Below are 20900 nucleotides of genomic sequence, written 5' to 3'. Positions count from 1 at the left end.
TGACAACATGCGATAGGGCTGCCCACCTACATTACCCATTAATTACATCTGCCTACTTAGAATTTCTATCTAGTTTTGTGATTGTAATTTTTTATTTAGTTAGACAAAGAGTGCATTACCGCAGCAAAATTTTTATAAATGTTGTGCTTTAGAGAGTCGAGAGTATAGCAGATAATTAGTCCATCGTGAGCAGAAAATTGTCCACTAATAGCAAAATTCGTTCAAATTATAGTTTTAAAGTTATTAGGAAAAAACAAATTTTTTTTTGAAAGTCGTTCTATCCCGGAACCAAATACATGGATAAATAGCTTTTGTTGCGTAGTAATTTGTCCACGAATAGCAAAATTTGTTCGTGTTCCGGTTCTCAAGTTATTCAGAATTTTGCTGGGGTAATGTTTTGTGATGTCCCAGATCTCGTAAATGGCTCAACGCAGAAGTTTGAAAAAAATACCAATGATAGACCTTGATATGTCCAAATTAGTTCAAGCATTAGTCATTGATTTGAATGATAAACACCAGTGTAATTAAATGATTTCGAAAATCAGATAAAACGGATTTGTGAGTAAACCTCGCTTTTTTGTGACCTTTATAATTTGGTCGGCTTATAGAAGAATTCCTGATATTTTTTTGCAGTCCGATAACTTTCTTATAAGCCGTAATATAAAGCTGAAATTAACAGGATAGCTTATTCAAGGAACATTTTAATTTGTCCATTGTATGCCATGTTCCCTTGTTATAAGGGAATTGCGTATTCGGCCACGAAAGTAAGACTGTTAAAATAAATTAAATTTCTTGAGATCTCTCTTTTGCGCAAAGCCACATCATTTATATTTACTGTGGTTATAAAGGTGTACCAAGGGTACATGCTACACTTTTTTATTCGATTGTAAGAGTACTGGTTTACTCACAAATCGGTTTTATCTGATTTTCGAAATCATTTAATTACACTGGTGTTTATCATTCAAATCAATGACTAATGCTTGAACTAATTTGGACATATCAAGGTCTATCATTGGTATTTTTTTCAAACTTCTGCGTTGAGCCATTTACGAGATCTAGGACATCACAAAACATTACCCCAGCAAAATTCTGAATAACTTGAAATCCGGAACACGAACAAATTTTGCTATTCGTGGACAAATTACTACGCAACAAAAGCTATCTATCCATGTATTTGGTTCCGGGATAGAACGACTTTAAAAAAAAAATTTTTTTCTAATAACTTCAATTTTTTTCTAACTAAAAATCTGTTTTTTCCTAATAACTTTAAAACTATAATTTTAAACGAATTTTGCTATTAGTGGACAAATTTCTGCTCACGATGGACTAATTATCTGCTATACTCTCGACTCTCTAAAGCACAACATTTATAAAAATTTTGCTGCGGTAATGCACTCTTAGACAAACAAAATACTTTGTGAATAGAATAGGTTAAAAATGTGTGTTGTTTTGTGATTAGTACATTTAATTTAATAAAAACTACTTAAATAATTTTGAAACTTTAATAATCATAATGATCTGTTACTTTAATTTCGGGCGGGCGAAGTCGTGGGCAAAAGCTGGTTTAATACAATATAATTTTCATTTCAAATCAAACTGACTGAAAATGACAATTTGACTAGTTTCTGACCAATTTGACCGTAAATGACGGTCAGTCAAATTCAATCAGTTTTGTCATTTTTAACACTTGGCCACCGACGTCCATTCGGCACATTCGCGACACCCCCGACTTTTGCATACCGAGCGCATACTGAGATTTGAATTTCGAAAGAAAGTTCTCGTTTCGTCTGTTTATATGAAGTTACAATACTGTATGATATTATTACCGTGTCTAAACGGTGAGCAAATACGCGCGCGATATTGTTTTTCTGTGACAGATAAAATTCCACGCGAGCGAAGCCGCGGGCGGAAAGCTAGTAATTGATATGTTAGTTTCATTTAAATGTTTGTGGTTTTTAATGGCCTATGCGACTTTCTGTTGTTTAACTAATAAAAGTGCTCAATAATAATTTAAACGTTGTGTGCAACATTTATAGGAATTCAATTTGAATGCAAAAAAACTAATGTTTTTCTATAAAAATGTTTGAGATTGTATTCTGTTGTTGTACCTATAAATAAATAAATAAATAAATGGCTTACATAGTTTTAGAATGTCTACTTATTACTACTTAACTATTTATACATGTGATATACTCCTTACATAGATAATAAATCATAATAATTATTGTTGCAAAATAGCATTTATTACATCTACTTAAAATGTCATAGTGAAAGCCTTTTCAGTCAAAGAGATAAAAAAGCAATCAAAACCATTCCAGATGAAGGTCCGCGGAGACTCCTTGAAGCCAGGAGACGTGTTGCTGGCCAACCACCCGAAGGCTGGAGGCTCCCACCTGCCGGACTTGACCGTCATCACTCCAGTATTCTATGGGTGAGATTTGTATCAAGTAATTAATTTAAGACCTTATTGTAACGCTAATTTTATAATAAAGACACAATAAAGAATGTAGGTACGGAAGACGTAGCGTGGGTATGCCCCCACTATGTGGATAGATGGAAAAATGGAAATCCTTGCAGGAGGCCTTTGTCCAGCCGTGGACGTCATTTGGCTGAAACGAGAAAATAACGTACATACTTAATTTACATTATTGTCGCGTAGGTACCGTGTTTGATAAAGCTCTTGTAAATTAATATCCCATCAAAAACAATACTTGTCAAAAAAACCAAGTCTCGCAACTCAGTTGTTCTACGGTAAAAAGTTGTGAGATCCATGTAATACCAAGTCCAGGCCAGGAAATCTTTAACGTTTTACATAAATTATTGACTTGGCCATCGCACTAAATAATTTAATTTACACGTGTTTTCATGCGATGGCCAAGTCAATATATTTATGTAAAACGTTAAAGATTTCCTGGCCTGGACTTGGTATTACATGGATCTCACAACTTTTTACCGTAGAACAACTGAGTTGCGAGACTTGGTTTTTTTGACAAGTATTGTTTTTGATGGGATCTCATTTCTTTTTGTATTTTGTAGACAGCAGTTATGTATCTAGAAAACTGGACCGAAATTGAAAAATTTTACTCGACTTGGCGGTTGCACTACCGTGCCCCCAAATATTATAGTTTTTCCTTGATTCATACACCAAACACTACTTATATTCCAAATTTGAAGCTTCTAGGTCTGCTAGAAGTGCCTTAGAGTTTTGATGATCGGTGAGTCAGTGAGTCAGTGAGTCAGTCAGTGAGTGACAAAATTAAGTAACTTTGACCCGTTATAATTCTTAAACTACTGGTTCAAATTGAATGAAATTTTAAATATACCGTGTCTTTACAATGCCTGCATAGCTAATGAAAATTCAGCCTTCTAGTTTTATCCACAACGAAGTTACAGGCGGTCGAAAATGGCCTGAATTGCTTCGAGAAAAGGATGGTACGGCCGTGCCGCTTTTTTGCTCGACTTGGTGGGGGCACTGCCGTGCCCCCAGATACCTGTAATAGGACCACGTTCCTCCTCTGCGGATGTTGTAAGAGGCGACTAAGGGAGAAACGGAGCATCAGACATTGTCAATTCGGTCTGAGTTTGGTATAGGCCAAATCTTCTATTTGCTTCTCGTAATATAGAAAAGGTCATGCTCTGACAGTGGAGACTAATTAATGCCACTCGGTGGACCAACCATCTAGTAAAGGTCGCGGGAAGCACCTGGATAAAGGGAGTGCAGGAACGGCCATTGTGGAAATCCTTGTGGGGAGGCCTTTGTCCTGGAGAAGTGAAATGGTTGAGAAATCTAACAAATTATTTTTGTCCCAAGCTCGAACCCGCGTCCAGTATTCTTCGTGGCGTCCCGCGGGCACCACGCAGACATCGGCGGCCTGACGCCGGGCTCGATGCCGCCGCACTCGGCCGCGCTGGCGCAAGAGGGCGCGGCCTTCCGCTCGCTCCTGCTCGTGGACGGGGGGCGGCTCAATGAGGAGCAGCTGGTTGAAGGTCAGTGGGGAGTACGTGGGGAATACGCGGGGCATAATTGGGGCGTACGTGGGGTATACGCGGGGCATTCGTGGGGAATACGTGGGGCGTTCGTGGGGAATACGCGGGGCATTCGAGGGGCGTACGTGGGGCTTACGCGGGAAACTTACGACAGCAGGTCACTTGAGCGTACGTGGGACTGACGTGGGGCGTTTGAAAAAGTATGAGGACTAAATCATAAGTCGCTCACGCTGCGTAGCTCTATACGAATTTATCCTATTTCCCATACTCTAGGCTCTGCTTTCCATTGTCTCGTGTAATATGATCCATAAAATGCGTCTAGACTCAAGGTGACCCCGCTCTATAGTCATAAGAAGCTCACTAAAAGTTAGTGACTCTCTTAAGTCAGTCGGGATTACGCTCTAAAGATAGCTCTTACTGCTGTCTTTGTCTACACGTTACTGCTGTCTTCAAACTTCTGATCACCCATCAGTGACTTGTGATTGTGAACCACGCCAAAGGCACTCTTGTGCCCGTCGCCTTAAGGTATGTATTGTCGTGGCATCCACGGTGAAAGCACTCTGGTACCCAGCGCCTCTTTCTATCTACTACTGTGACCCATCAGTGACTTGTGATTGTGACCCACGCCAAAAGCACTCTTGTGGCCGTCGCCTTAAGGTACGTATTGCCTTAGCGTCCCGCGGGCACCACGCAGACATCGGCGGCCTGACGCCGGGCTCGATGCCGCCGCACTCGGCCGCGCTGGCGCAAGAGGGCGCGGCCTTCCGCTCGCTCCTGCTCGTGGACGGGGGGCGGCTCAATGAGGAGCAGCTGGTTGAAGGTCAGTGGGGCGTACGTGGGGAGTACGCAGGGCATTCTTGGGGCGTACGTGGGGAATACGCGGGGCATTCGTGCGGCGTACGTGGGGAATACGCGGGGCATTCGTGAGTTCGGGATCTCGTTGTTGTCTCTGTCTAAAGCTTGTAGTTGTCTCTTTCTTTTGGATGCGTGAGTGCCATGTGATTTCGACCCAAGGTAGAAACACTGGTAGGATTTTAGTGACTAAGATAATGCCGCTGCTAAATTGGAACTGCGCCGAATATTCTTCGTAGTGTAAGTTTCTTATTGCCGTCTCTGTCTTAATTTTGTCGCTGTCTCTTTCTGTCTTCAAACTTTTACAAACAACTGCTGTAGAAGCGTCCGTCATGCTAGTAACTAGGTATTGCGATTGTGGCCCATGGTAAAAGCACTCTTGTGTCCGTCGCCCTAAGGTACGTATTGCCTTAGCGTCCCGCGTCACACGCAGACATCGGCGGCCTGACGCCGGGCTCGATGCCGCCGCACTCGGCCGCGCTGGCGCAAGAGGGCGCGGCCTTCCGCTCGCTCCTGCTCGTGGACGGGGGGCGGCTCAATGAGGAGCAGCTGGTTGAAGGTCAGTGGGGCGTACGCGGGGAATACGCGGGGCATTTGTGGGGAATACACGGAGCATTCGTGGGGCGTACGTGGGGAGTACGCGGGGCATTCGTGGGCCGTACGTGGGGGATACGCGGGGCATTCGTGAGTCGTACGTGGGGCTTACGCGGGGTACTTACGCGGTCAGAGTCAGGCGCGGTCAGAGTCAGGCACAATCAGAGTTAGATATTCAGAGGGCAATTTGGCATGTGAGACGTGCGTGCTAATAGTAGCTGCCTATGCATCATGTGGACTAGATCATCCAAAAGTGACAAGCTGATTGAAGGTAAGTCACTATCTATCATCGAAATGCTCGATAGATCGTTGAATAAGCTTTAGATAGATACTAATGGGAACGAAACGATAATAAATAAAGTGTCTTGCTCTTGTCTTTGTCTAAATGTTATGACTTTCTCTTTCTTTTGAAGGCGTCAGTGACATTTGTGAATTTGGCCCATGGTAGGTAGATAGTATAAGATCTTGTCCTAAGTTTGAACCCGCGTCCGCGTATTTTCTTAGTGCTTTCTTTGTCTAAATGGTGTTGCTGTCTTTTTCTGTCTCTGTTAGTGACTTAAGATTGTAGGTAGACTATGTAGACCCATGGCAAAAGCACTCTTGTGCCCGTCGCCTTAAGGTACGTATTGCCTTAGCGTCCCGCGTCACACGCAGACATCGGCGGCCTGACGCCGGGCTCGATGCCGCCGCACTCGGCCGCGCTGGCGCAAGAGGGCGCGGCCTTCCGCTCGCTCCTGCTCGTGGACGGGGGGCGGCTCAATGAGGAGCAGCTGGTTGGAGGTCAGTGGGGCGTACGTGGGGAAAACGAGGGGCTTTGGTGGGGCGTACGTGGGGAATACGCGGGACATTAGTGGGGCGTACGTGGGGAATACGCAGGGCGTACGTGGGGAATTCGCGGGGCATTCGTGGGGCGTACGTGGGGCTTACGCGGGAAACTTACGACAGCAGGTCACTTGAGTGGAGCATTCATGGGGCGTACGTGGGACTTACGTGGGGCGTTCGATAAAAGTATGACGTAGATGTCACAGCCCGCTCACGTTGCGTAGCTATCTATAAAGAATTTATCCTAGTTCCTATATTCTAGGCTCTGCTTTCCATTATCTCGTGTAATATGATCCATTAAATGCGTCTAGACTCAAGGTAACCCCGCTCTATAGTCATAAGAAGCTCACTAAAAGTTAGTGACTCTTAAGTCAGTCGGGATTACGCTCTAAAGAATGCTCTTACTGCTGTCTTTTTTATACAGGGTGTCCCAAAAACAATGGATAACCCTGTAACCATCGATAGGCCTCGCCATGGTCTCCCTAACGTCCAATTTTGACCCCAGTAAAAATATCACCGTTTTCAAGATTTTTAAGTTTTTGTGCATTTTTAGAAAATTGCCACCTGCGATTACTTTTTCTCATGCCATTTCTACAAATGAGGATACTTTTCAATCTAGTTTTTTTCCTTATCACAAGGGATAGTTGGGCTATCAAAAGAAAAGATCAAAGTTCAACAAACTAGTTTGAAAGTATGAAAATTTTAAGAAATTGCAGAAGAGAAGGAAAAATTAATTCATTGTCTTGCACTTTTGATCAGCCATCGTGTAAAAAAAATGTAGGAAGACCATCGTGCCCATTACCTTAAAAACTTCCTTGGTTAATTGAGATTCTAAAAAGGTATCACAAGCCTATGTATTCTGTATTATTTTTATCTTATGGCTACTTGAATAGCAACTAGTATGAAAACTGCAAAAATGAGTTTTTCTCGTAATAGTTAAACTAGGACTGCATAGTGGCATCAAATACAAATGGATAATTTTTAGCGTAGGAATTTTAATAAAGCAACATTTTATCATCATCATCATCATCATTTCAGCCATAGGACGTCCACTGCTGAACATAGGCCTGTACCCCAATGATTTTCATAATGACCGCTTGGTAGCGGCCTGCATCCAGCACCTTCCTGCTTACCTTTATGAGGTCGTCGGTCCACTTTGTAGGTGGACGTCCTACGATGCGCTCTCCGGTACGTAGCCTCCACTTGAACCCTGCTGCCTCAGTTCTGCGAACTACTGTGCCTTGCCCTTTGCCACTTCAGCTTGCTGATCCGTCGGGCTATGTTAGCGACTTTAGTTCGTTTACAGGTCTCCTAATTTCTGATACGGTTTCGTAAAGAAACCCGAGCATAGCCCCTTCCATAGCACGCTGTGCAAAAAATCCACGTTTCCGAGCCGTGTATCATCACGGGCATCTGTCTATAGGCACATTTATAAGGTGGAAAACAAAAAATAAGTAATCACAAAAACGCAGAACGGACGGCCAATGGGGCAACAGGGTCCAAGTGGAGGCTACGTACCGGAAAGCGCATCGTAGGACGTCCACCTACAAAGTGGACCGACGACCTCATTAAGGTAAGCAGGAAGGTGCTGGATGCAGGCCGCTACCAAGCGGTCATTATGAAAATCATTAGGGTACAGGCCTATGTTCAGCAGTGGACGTCCTACGGCTGAAATGATGATGATGATGATGATAAAATGTTGCTTTATTTAAATTCCTACGCTAAAAAGTATCCATTTGTATTTAATGCCACTATGCAGTCCTAGTTTAACTATTACGAGAAAAACTCATTTTTGCAGTTTTCATACTAGTTGCTATTCAAGTAGCCATAAGATAAAAATAATACAGGATACATAGGCTTGTGATACCTTTTTAGAATCTCAATTAACCAAGGAAGTTTTTAAGGTAATGGGCACGATGGTCTTCCTAGATTTTTTTTACACGATGGCTGATCAAAAGTGCAAGACAATGAATTAATTTTTCCTTCACTTCTGCAATTTCTTAAAATTTTCATACTTTCAAAACTAGTTTGTTGAACTTTGATATTTTCTTTTGATAGCCCAACTATCCCTTGTGATGAGGAAAAAAACTAGATTGAAAAGTATCCTCATTTGTAGAAATGGCATGAGAAAAAGTAATCGCAGGTGGCAATTTTCTAAAAATGCACAAAAACTTAAAAATCTTGAAAACGGTGATATTTTTACTGGGGTCAAAATTGGACGTTAGGGAGACCATGGCGAGGCCTATCGATGGTTACAGGGTTATCCATTGTTTTTGGGACACCCTGTATCTTCAAACAACTGAAGACCCATCAGTGACTTGTGATTGTGACCCACGCCAGGCTCTAGTTAGATATTAACGTAAACGAAACGGTCTTGTTGTTGTCTCTGTCTAAATCTTGTAACAGTCTCTTTCTTTTGGATGCGTCAGTGCCATGTGATTTCGACCCACATGGTAGAAACACTGGTATGATTGAATTAGTGACCGACCGAATATTCGTTTTCGTTTTCGTTTTCGGCCATTTTCGGCCAAAAAATGGACATTCGGCCATATTTTCGTTTTCGGCCAAAAACCAGCCGAAGCTTCGGCCAAACCGAATATCAAAAATACGTGAATAAGATGGTGACGTTTATCGTTCCGATATCTTCGGGAGTGCATCTGGTGCACTCATGGTTCCAATCAGACTTGAACGGACGCGGTATTGTCACACTCTTTTGAAGTTGTGAAGTGAGGTTACGTTGTAAAGGGTGTCCAGCAACAATTTTCCAAGTTCAAAATTGAATACAATAAACCCAAAGAGTTTTCATTAAGTTTAATTGTTTCAAAATAATACGCCATGAGTCACTGGTGCCTACAGAGCGTTCGCAGTTGAGCAATAAGTATTTGAAATGTATTGTCGAATGATCGATGAATGTCTGATACCACAACTGCAACTGCATCCCGGTCAACTACGTAACTCTATTTAAGCAAGAAGGTGTCTCACCACACACGGAGAGTACCTCGATGGAGACACTGAGGACTTTTTTTTTTTTTCAAATAAATGATCAGCAAGTACAGGGACATACCCTAGGCGCCTCGGTCACCAGATCTCACACCATGCGACTTTTTCTTGTGGGAATATCTCAAGTCAAAAGTTTACAGCAAACAATCCTTAAATAATTCAGGTTCTGTAAGAAAATATCCGCCGTGAAGTTGCAGGAAAATTATTAGCCCGATTTGCTCTCGCATAGTTGCGAATGTAAGGGTCCGACTGTGAGAGTGCCTATAGTAAAACGGGCATCATTTAAAAGACATTGCCTATAAAAAATTTAATCCACATTGTTAAACTCCAGTTTGCATTAGTAATAAATAATAAAAAATCATTAATTTATTTGTATTCATTTTTGAAGTTAAAAAATTCCCACTGGACACCCTTTATTTCTTCTTCATTTCCCAGTATTCTATAATCAATCTATCAAAATCAACTGTCAAACGTCATTATGTTTTTGGTCAAAACATTAACGGTTTTCAAAGTTTTTACATAATTTCAGATTGAAATTTGAGAGTTGAAGGTCGTTTTCGTTTTCGGCCGAAAATGAGACTGCAGCCGAAGCTTCGTTTTCGTTTCCGTTTTCGGCTGAAAATCCATATTCGGTCGGACACTAAGTGACTAAGATAATGCCGCTGCTAAATTGGAACTGCTCCGAATATTCTTCGTAGTGTAAGTTTCTTATTGCCGTCTCTGTCTTAATTTTGTCGCTGTCTCGTTCTGTCTTCAAACTTTTATGAACAACTGCTGTAGAAGCGTCCGTCATGCTAGTAACTTTTGCGATTGCGGCCCACGGCTCAGTGAGGAGCAGCTGGTTGAAGGTCAGTGGGGCGTGCGTGGGGAATACGCGGGGCATTCGTGAGGCGTAAGTGGGGCATTCGTGGGGAATAAGCGGGGCGTACGTGGGGAATACGCGGGACATTCGTGAGGTGTTCGTGGGGAATAAGCGGGGAGTACGTGGGGAATACGCGGGCAATTAGTGGTTCATTCGTAGAACTTACGAGAGTCGTTCGCCAAATGTATGGCGACGTCACAATCTGCACACGCCATAGTTTTAGTAATTTACCCTTAGTTACTTAACTCGAGGCGCTGCTGTCCTCTATTTGATGACTAGATCCATCAAAAGTGACCAGACCTCAAGACCAGCCCGCCATATAGGGATAAGCTAATAATACATATGTATAGCTAAAGAGCTCACACAAGGTGAGTCGCTCTCTTAAATCACTTGAGACTAAAGAATGCTCTTGCTGCTCTCTCTGTTTACATATTGTTGCTGTCTCTGTTTAAATATTGTTGCTGTCTCTTTCTCTCTCCAAACTTTTGTTGACCCATTAGTGACTAGTGATTGTAACCTACGGAAAGGCACTCAGGCACTCTTGTGACCAGCGCCTTAAAATAAACCTCGCCCGATATTTACGAATATGAATCTAAACTTATTTCTTTCTTCTCTCTGTAGGACTCATGAAGCCAGGCAAGGAACCAGGCTGCTCTGGGACAAGGAATCTGGCTGACAACCTTTCAGATTTGAAAGCACAAGTAGCTGCTAACCAAAGGGTAAGTAAATAAAAGCAATACCTACATACCTACTCTATACCTCACACTTTTATTTTTCATTGCAAAATAACACCTAAGGGACTACACCCATTGACGGGCGCGCGTCGGACGGAGCGCACTTACACGGCCGTAAAGAAAATATTATTTTATTAACAGTTCTTAGAGTCGTAATTGCTTACAATGATGAGCGAACATGCGTCGGAAGCCAGTCCCCGAGCGTATTTTTTGGCCGAACGGACGCTGCTCTGTGCGCCGACTCGCGCCGGTCAATGTGAATCCTGCCTAAAGATGCCACATTGTTTAACAAAAGATGTTGTCTGTACCTTACATATTGGGAACGTGCGAAGTGGGTGGAAGGGGTAAAGAAAACGATCGCTGCGCTCGTCGCGGCACAAATGTGTAACATTATGGGCAAGGGAAGCAAACAAACTTGTCTTGTCATTGTCAATGTTGTTTTGATTTTAATGTGATTGTGTTAATTTATTCAATTTTATTGATGATATTGTACATGTATGTTGTGTTTTAGTTAATTTACAGCCTCCAATCTTTTCCAAGAGTAATACTGTTGTAAAAGGTAAATAAAATTCAACTGTCGAAAAACATAACTGTTTTTTATTTTATAAAGTTCTGCACTTATATTTTTATCATTATAATATTAAATTAACACTTTCTTATCAGTATCATTACTGCAACACATCCAAACATAAGAAGTTAGCATAAATTGGAGATATTTGACGTAATATAGATTGTGGTTCACAATAGTCAGTCTTAGATACTGATCCAAACATATCTTGAAAATAGCTCCCTTTGGAATATTTACAAGCTCCAAATTGACGAATAATGGGTTCTCCCCATTGATGTTCGATGCTCGTTTTTAAATTACTAACTTTGTTGTTAATGCAACATATTAAAGCAGCAACATGTTTGCACTTGCTGCTCTGGTTATAAACGCAGCTGCATTTTACTCCTGTGACAACCCTAGCATGATCGATCTGTAATAAATGCAATGAATATTAATTTTATTACTTTCTCTAAATCTTTAGTCATATTTTTAGGTTAGGTGAGTACTTACGTTTAAACTTGTTTTATAGGGTGTCGAGGTCACCGATGTTTGACGAATGATGGTGGCTCAATAAATAACTATTGCCATTAGTTCTCAGCTCTTCTACATTCCTCACATGCTCTGCTAGCACCAATTTTTTTCCTTTTAGCTGAGTTTGGGGTTGGAAACATAATGTGTGTTTTACACACTCAAAACCAGTTTTTATAATGACGTCCATTTCTCCGTAAACAGTTTTTATCAAATTACATTCAACGTACCATTTATTGTCTTTTAAAGTATATTTTATTTACTCTAATCAATAAAAATAAGAAAGCTGTTGTTATTTATTTTTTGACATATGCCCCTTAAAGTTTCGTTGGCAGATGGCGCTAGTGTCGTGCACGTTCCCAATAATTGGGAACGTGCGAAGTGGGTGGAAGGGGTAAAGAAAACGATCGCTGCGCTCGTCGCGGCACAAATGTGTAACATTATGGGCAAGGGAAGCAAACAAACTTGTCTTGTCATTGTCAATGTTGTTTTGATTTTAATGTGATTGTGTTAATTTATTCAATTTTATTGATGATATTGTACATGTATGTTGTGTTTTAGTTAATTTACAGCCTCCAATCTTTTCCAAGAGTAATACTGTTGTAAAAGGTAAATAAAATTCAACTGTCGAAAAACATAACTGTTTTTTATTTTATAAAGTTCTGCACTTATATTTTTATCATTATAATATTAAATTAACACTTTCTTATCAGTATCATTACTGCAACACATCCAAACATAAGAAGTTAGCATAAATTGGAGATATTTGACGTAATATAGATTGTGGTTCACAATAGTCAGTCTTAGATACTGATCCAAACATATCTTGAAAATAGCTCCCTTTGGAATATTTACAAGCTCCAAATTGACGAATAATGGGTTCTCCCCATTGATGTTCGATGCTCGTTTTTAAATTACTAACTTTGTTGTTAATGCAACATATATTAAAGCAGCAACATGTTTGCACTTGCTGCTCTGGTTATAAACGCAGCTGCATTTTACTCCTGTGACAACCCTAGCATGATCGATCTGTAATAAATGCAATGAATATTAATTTTATTACTTTCTCTAAATCTTTAGTCATATTTTTAGGTTAGGTGAGTACTTACGTTTAAACTTGTTTTATAGGGTGTCGAGGTCACCGATGTTTGACGAATGATGGTGGCTCAATAAATAACTATTGCCATTAGTTCTCAGCTCTTCTACATTCCTCACATGCTCTGCTAGCACCAATTTTTTTCCTTTTAGCTGAGTTTGGGGTTGGAAACATAATGTGTGTTTTACACACTCAAAACCAGTTTTTATAATGACGTCCATTTCTCCGTAAACAGTTTTTATCAAATTCCATTCAACGTACCATTTATTGTCTTTTAAAGTATATTTTATTTACTCTAATCAATAAAAATAAGAAAGCTGTTGTTATTTATTTTTTGACATATGCCCCTTAAAGTTTCGTTGGCAGATGGCGCTAGTGTCGTGCACGTTCCCAATAGCCTGACCAGGAACATAAAAACCCTCGCCATGTTGCGGAAAACTAATGGTACTAATTTCTTTTAATGGCAACAGTAACTGAAAACTTCATTGACATGTCACCTTGCATGTCAGTCTATTGCTGTCAAAGTGTAAACAAACTTTATTTTAAATGTGCGCAATTCGTTTTATGAATTAAATTGGCAAAATATTTTTATAGTCGTGAAAGAAAAGTGGTTTACAATGTGTTAAAGTATTTGTCGAAGAGAAATACTAAGGGTTAGGACAATATTTTCATTGAATAATGTTTCCGACAAAGGTTGTCAAATTGACTGACATGTTTAACAGACAGACAGACAGACAGACAGACAGACAGAGTTACTTTCGCATTTATAATATTAGTTGGGATAGTTGGGATAAGTACACTATCCTTAAAATATTACACAATTAAGAATTTTTGCTTTCCAGTCATTCCAGTGGCAACACTTCTAGAAATTTAGTTTTTTGCAAATTTAGTGTATTAATTAATGTGAAATAAATAAAATAATATTTACCGATGGAATGTAATGTTGTCCTTTTCAAGATTTGATGTTTCAGATCTCTTCTTACAATTAAAAACACTGCAATTCACCATTTTTATCGCAGCACGTTACTCTTCAATAGTGACATTTGGAATATGTCATTGGTGGCGCTGCAACTAGTTTTTATAAACTGAGTGAACCACTGGTCTACTTACATTGCTAGAGGGGATTGCCTGTCAGTTCCACTCCTGTTATTTCTGCTCTCTGTATAGTACAGTCCACTGTGAAAATTAGCTGTGGTTTGTTTCAACTACCTATTTTAAAATTTTTTGTCACTTTCTAAGTGTTGAATTTTATGGGATTGGGAAAGAAGTACCGAGTTTGAAGCGTTCATGAGCAGACATTGCAGTTGAATATTCAAGTTCTGAATTTGATTATTGATAAATAATAAAATAAATTCTACTAGCTCGATTGATGGTTTCATTTAATTTATTTAAATCACCTGTAATAATATTTTTTCGTTAATTTATGAAAATATCAAATTAGCCCGTAATCCTGAATCCAGATACATAAAGTTAGCCTATTAATTTAACACAGGTACGACTGTACTCAGTGTTGCACTATCAAATGCAATTGACGCGCCTCTATGCCAGGGTTTTTATGTTCCTGGTCAGGCTATAATTTCTTTTTTTACACCTAGTGGTAAGAAAGTATGTCTTTTCTAAAGGTAGCCTTTGGAACTAAGCGTCACAGACGCAGCGTCTTTAGCTTTGGTCATAAAGGTAGCCTTTCGAAGCGAGTTAGCGACGCGGCGTTGGTGGCACAAGACCAAAGCCAAAGACGCTGTGTCTGTGACGCTTAGTTCGAAAGGCTACCCTAAGGTGTTTGGAATAGTGTGCCGAGATAATTCTAAGGCTGGTTGCACCACCTAACTTTGACCGTAACTATAACGATAACCGGTGTTTATTGCGTGGAGTTTGACGTTTCTCAAAGTTAAAGTAAGATGGTGCAACCAAGCCTAAGATGTCTAGAAACACATGTTGTGTCTCAACTCTCAAGTAATTAAAAGTTCATTTTCAATAATAAGCGTTTACTAAAATAATGTTTGCAATGTTTTCAGGGTATCCAACTAGTGGGTGAATTGATAGACCATTACGGTCTGGACGTGGTTCAAGCGTACATGACTCATATACAGAAGAACGCTGAGCTTGCGGTCAGAGATATGCTCAAGGTATGTTATCTTCTGTTTGAAAATGTGGTTTCAATAAAGTTCAAAATACAGTGATCAGGGCTATCGTTTTTATCGCACTTTTGAGTGACAGGACCTTACTCTACAGCAGGGTTTCCCAATTTTTCTTTGCCAAGGAACCCTAATTGATTATACTTTTCCTAGCGGAACCCCCGTACTACTCCGCCCGCACGCCCTGCCCCTCCCTTGTGCGTAAACAAGTCGGTGCGAGCAAACAACGTCGGTCACTAAACGTGGGAAATATTTTTTACGGAACCCTTGCGGCCTTTCCACGGAACCCCAGGGTTCCGCGGACCACCATTCGGGAACCGCTGCTCTACAGGTAAGTGCTAAAACGACAGCCATCGTTTAGCGCTTACCTGTAGAGGCTGACAATAGTGACTGAGTTTCTTGCGCTGCTTCTTCTCAGCACTGGCCCATTTATTGTCCCGAAGCTGTGGTAGGGTTAATACTGGGACGTGTAAAAGTGCTTTTTTAAAGCCTAATTTACAGAAATAAATGAGTTTTTATCATTTAATTAAAAGTCAAAATGGATATCATGATAACAACTTTGGGACAACTCTTACAATCCGATTGAGTTAATTGCGCACCACACTGGAAGGCTCTCCCTACCAGAGCGTCGATGTGACGTCACCGCAGCCAGATGCGCTGTTAACTCGATATGGTTGTATCTCTTTTTTTAGATCACTGAATGTAAAAAATTAAAAACAACAATTTTCTTTTATAAAGGAGATAGCTAGGAACGCTCTTCAAAAGACTGGTTCCACCGTGCTGAAAGCGACCGAATATATGGACAATGGGACCCCCATAGTACTCACGGTCACCCTTGATGAGAAGCAAGGCAGTGCCGTCTGCGACTTCACGTAAGATTCATCATCATCATTTCAGCCACAGGACGTCGTCTGCTGAATATAGACCTCCCCCAATTATTTCCACATCGCACGATTGGTTGCGGCCTGCATCCAGCGCCTTCCAGCATTAACTCTGTTTATTATTATCTATTTTTATGTTTTATTTTGTCTCTTCTCTGAATCAGTCTTGGTTTTTATATCTGCTTATCTTTTTAAATTCTTAAAAAAATCCTTTGAAAATTCGTAACACGAAACTTATATGCACGAAAACAGCTATTTGTGTGGGTATGTGGTAGAAATCAATCATGATTCTGTCTATTAATACTACCGTTTTTTAATAGTTTTTATGAAAGCCTATAATGTTTATCTGATTTTCAATCTATCTATTCATTTCCATGCATCGCCAAGATGTGGAAAATATGTGGTACTTATTAGGATAGTTTTAGATTATGGTTTTGATTTTAGTGGCACAGGGGTGGAAGTGTGGGGCAACTTGAATGCACCTCGAGCGATCACTCTGTCTGCCCTCATCTACTGTTTGCGGTGCATGGTCGGGCATGACGTGCCTCTTAATCAGGTAAGCAGTGTGTATTTTTGTATACCGTATCCGTACCAAGTGAAACCTTCCTTGGTTTCAGTCGGTATCTACGCTACTCAGCTAACTTTGGTTTGCATCGGAACATCATCCTTAGAATTTGAACCTTGTTACAATAACAAGAGAAAGTGCACATTGCAATGGCAGTTGTCATTTAAAGCACGGACTCCGAGAGTGAAGTCGTCGCGAGATTAAGACGAGTGTGTGAATATGCGCTTCGAACTTCAATAAAACACAACTCATATTTTTTTATTAAGTTTAGCACTTTTAAGACACCCTGTATAAATCTATCTTCTTCCATAGGGTTGCCTGAACCCAGTGAAAGTAGTGATCCCGAGCGGTTCCATCCTGGACCCGTCAGACGGCGCGGCGGTGGTGGGAGGGAACGTCCTCACTTCCCAGAGGATCGTGGATGTCGTGCTGAAGGCTTTCCAGGTAATACCTCAATCCTTTCTAGGGCTATCTGAATCATAGAATAATAATGTACTATCGGCAACAGTGTTAACTGCTCATTGCCGGTCATGTCGTCTCGTTCTATCGCAAAGAATCACCATTTGATGAGAGCGAGAGCAAAAACGGAAATGGATAGTTTACAGTGTGGCCGTGTGTACATACATAGTACAGAAGTGCTTCGCAAAGGTACCTATTTTAAAAAATGTCTACTCAACGTTGGTGCAATTTAGCTTGCTTCAGAGTCGAGCACTGTTTCGTTTACATACGCATAGAAATCCATTGCAAGCGAATTTCACTCTTATTGCTCGAGGAAACGATTCAAAATACACTAAATCTATTCAGTGATCGGCACTGTGCCGCTGCGCTTTTGCTGACTGCAACAAGAAGCTACTGTGTCGCCATCTAGCGCACCACAGAAGTATTCGGCCGTTTGGTGTAGTGGTTTCGATACGGACTACTATGCCGAGAGGTCTCGGGTTCGATTCCCGGCCGGGCAGAAATTTAAATGATGAATTTTGATTTCTGTGATGGGTCTGGGTGTTACTATGTATAATATGTATATATTTACAAAAAAAAACTATTTTAGTAAGTATGTTTATATCCGTTCTCTAGTACCCATAGTACAAGCTTTGCTTAGTTTGGAACTAGAAGCGTAGCGTAAAATGTCCAAGGATATTTATTATTTATTTATTTGTTTATTCACTCTAGTAGGCCTAAGATGCGCGCCGCGATGAGCGGTTATCACGCCATTATATCGATTTTTGAAATGTATATTTTGACGTCGATAAAAGTTATCACTGCGTGCTTCTTAAGACTACTGCTCTTTGACTTGTTTCCATATCGAATAAAATCTTAAAATAGATCAAATAATACACACACGTCACTGCTCGCTCGTGAGTCCCTTGTTACACTGAAATAATTTTGAAATGTTTCGTTTCCAGGTGTGCGCAGCATCTCAAGGATGTATGAACAATCTGACCCTCGGCGAAGAGAGCTGGGGTTACTACGAGACGGTAGCTGGTGGTAGCGGTGCTGTAAGTTACTATTTTGCTATAAAATAGGTTTTAAAAACGATTCTTGATATTAATTGGTTTCAAGATTCTCTGAAGATTTTTAATGTATGTTATTCTGGACCATTATGTCGATACAAGGCAGGTATTATAATCTTGCTTGATGTTATGCAGTGTGATTCTTTAGAGTTCTCATGTGAACTTTTCAGGAAATGGAATGGAATTTATAATGGAATGTAATTAATATGACATAAGAGTCATGTCGCCAGTTTGCGCCCACCATCATAATCCTCCAAGCGATTGATAACTCTATAACAAATGCTAATATGTACTATGCTGTAGTATTATTACCTGTTACAAATCTAAGATTTCATAGCAATAGCTTTAAGTTATGTTAAAGTGTCAGTATGAAAATGAAATATTTTATTTAGCAACACAAAACAAAAATATAAAACAAAAGTAAAACTAAAGCATGGTTAGTGTTGACGATGGCCACCTGAAGTAGGTACAACTTAGCTAGATTTAAATATTATTAATTAAAATGGCTGCTTATGAAACTAATTTACTACTACCTTATTAGATTTGCCTTTCATTTATTTGTATGAATATGTAACTGATGGTGCCTGAATGTAACCTATAGGTAATATTATTAACCTACTAAACTTACCGAAGTCTTGTGACTTACCTTGTATTTTTGTTTATAACCTGAAATCTATTTAATACCTAAATGTGTAATCTATATCTTTACCTACCTATATCTAACTAAGCCAATAATGTCTAAATGTTTGCTACATTTACCTAAATGTTGTATTGTTGTGTTATGACATAATTAAATAAGTAAGCGAATCTGGGTGCGCGCGTAGGTAATAATATTATCGCGCGCCTAGAACATTCCGAGCTAGCCGTTAGCAATGCGGCCCGCTGATTGGCCGGAGGCCTCTCGCCTTTTATGGTGAGAAGCTTCTAGCGGCCCACCGCGCCGCACACGCGGCCGAGAGCCGCCAGTCGTCGTCGAACTCTCACCCTCTGCGAACGTACTAGTGCGCACACCCGGACGCGCCTTCATTTTCAACGTACCTACCTGGACTTTCATTTCATTTATCACCTACGTTCACCCATCGACCTACATCGCCTACAGTTAGTTTCAACTGTTTAAAATAATAATCCGGATAATAAATTGGACGCAAACAGGTGACACCCTACTTTGTCATGGTTTTGTAGGGCCCCGGCTGGCACGGCGCGGGAGGCGTCCATACACACATGACCAACACTCGCATCACGGATCTGGAGGTGGTGGAGCGAAGATACCCTATGCTACTGACCGCCTTCAGTCTTAGACCGGGATCCGGGGGCCGAGGTTAGTACACTAAGTCAGAATAGAGGAGATCCGCAGGAAAACCAAAGTAACCAACATAATCCGCAGAATTGCCAAACTTAAACGGCAGTGGGCGTGGCACATAGCTCGAAAAGTCGTTCTGGGAGTGGGTGGTCAATGCGAAAAAACGCTCAACGGTTGGAATGTGCAAGGGTCAAAATGTCCATACGGACCGGCTGTTAGTGTGGCAAAAAGTATAAACGTCAAAATGTCACAGTGTCAAAATGTACAATATAGTTCCAAAATACTGAACTGTCTTATGCATGACATTGACAGTGGGGCGCCACCGTCAATCCCGGATCGCTAGTTCCGATTTTTGCCATGTTGGAAACCATATAGTTGAACGATGGTAGCGCCCCCCTGTCATTGAGTTTGGTGGGACAGTTCAGCGTGGGTCATCTATATCATCGATGCCCACGTCCATACCCACATGACCAACACTCGCATCACGGACCTGGAGGTGGTGGAGCGAAGATACCCTATGCTACTGACCGCCTTCAGCCTGCGGCCGGGCTCGGGGGGCCGAGGTTAGTAAAGCCCGGTCCGTGAGCACGTAGAATTTTGTCCAATGACCCCTAGCTACCCATCCTTATCGCTCGCGCGTAATTATATTGCTGTCGCGACTGTGCGACTGGCACCCGCAGTGAGTGTGCGAGCGCGATAGCAACATAATTACGCGCGAGCGATAAGGATGGGTAGCTAGGGGTCATTGGACAAAATTCTACGTGCTCACGGACCAGACTATACACTACAGGAATTGCTTACTATGAGCCTGATAAGAAGGCTCAAGGTCACCCAAAGGGCGATGGAGCGTGCTATCAGAGTAAATACAAAGTAGGTCATCTTCATAGAAACGCACGGGCGGGTACTCGATGCGTTTCTATGAAGATGACCTACTCATTTGTATTTACTCTGTTAGTACACTACAGGCATAGCTTACTATGAGCCTGATAAGAAGGCTCAAGGTCACCCAAACGACGATGGAGTATACTATGCTCGGAGTTTCCCTGCTTGATTGAGTCAGAAATGAGAAGATCCGCAGGAAAACCAAAGTGATCAACATAATCCGCAGAATTGGAAAACTTAAACGGCAGTGGGCGTGGCACATAGCTCGAAAAGCTGATGGCCGCTGGGGCAGAAAAGTTCTTGAGACACGACCACGAGCCAGAAGACTAGCCACTAAGAGGACTGACGATCTGGTGAAGGTAATGGGAACCTGGATGCGAGTAGCGCAGGACTAGTCGTTGTGGAAATCCTTGGGGGAGGCCTTTGTCCAGCAGTGGGCGTCATTTGGCTGAAAAGAATAGTGCATAGCCTGAGTAAGTTCTTAGGCGTGGCTGGCACGGCGCAGGAGTCGTGCACACCCACATGACTAATGCCCGTTTTCACCATCAATCCCTATTTTTTAAGTGACCCCCATGAAAACAAAATGCCTGTTATGTGTTACCAT

At 41.2% G+C, this 20900-nt stretch overlaps 1 protein-coding gene and 2 long non-coding RNA genes across 3 annotated transcripts in view; 1 reads left to right on the top strand and 2 right to left on the bottom strand.

The window, feature by feature from the left end:
* LOC114350208 (5-oxoprolinase) overlaps positions 1-20900 on the top strand; it is a 44304-nt gene that overhangs the window by 21297 nt on the left and 2107 nt on the right. The window contains exons 18-26 of the mRNA XM_028300915.1: positions 2319-2431; positions 3812-3987; positions 10739-10836; positions 15038-15148; positions 15896-16029; positions 16483-16594; positions 16916-17047; positions 18007-18099; positions 19297-19432. Coding sequence (XP_028156716.1) covers positions 2319-2431; positions 3812-3987; positions 10739-10836; positions 15038-15148; positions 15896-16029; positions 16483-16594; positions 16916-17047; positions 18007-18099; positions 19297-19432 — 1105 coding nt within the window. The remainder of the gene's footprint in view (positions 1-2318; positions 2432-3811; positions 3988-10738; positions 10837-15037; positions 15149-15895; positions 16030-16482; positions 16595-16915; positions 17048-18006; positions 18100-19296; positions 19433-20900) is intronic.
* Positions 11297-12285, bottom strand: LOC114350209 (uncharacterized). The gene is made up of 2 exons (XR_003655687.1): positions 11909-12285; positions 11297-11828 (listed from the first exon to the last, which is right to left on the bottom strand). It is a non-coding gene; the product is annotated as an uncharacterized LOC114350209 (long non-coding RNA).
* Positions 12422-13412, bottom strand: LOC114350210 (uncharacterized). The gene is made up of 2 exons (XR_003655688.1): positions 13036-13412; positions 12422-12955 (listed from the first exon to the last, which is right to left on the bottom strand). It is a non-coding gene; the product is annotated as an uncharacterized LOC114350210 (long non-coding RNA).

The sequence above is a fragment of the Ostrinia furnacalis genome, unplaced genomic scaffold (genome assembly GCF_004193835.3).
Source record: "Ostrinia furnacalis isolate ACB-3 unplaced genomic scaffold, ASM419383v2 OfSCF0817, whole genome shotgun sequence".
In the NCBI taxonomy this organism is placed as follows: domain Eukaryota; kingdom Metazoa; phylum Arthropoda; class Insecta; order Lepidoptera; family Crambidae; genus Ostrinia; species Ostrinia furnacalis.
Note: the sequence above shows the minus strand (reverse complement) of the source record. Positions and strands in the feature narration are given on the sequence as shown.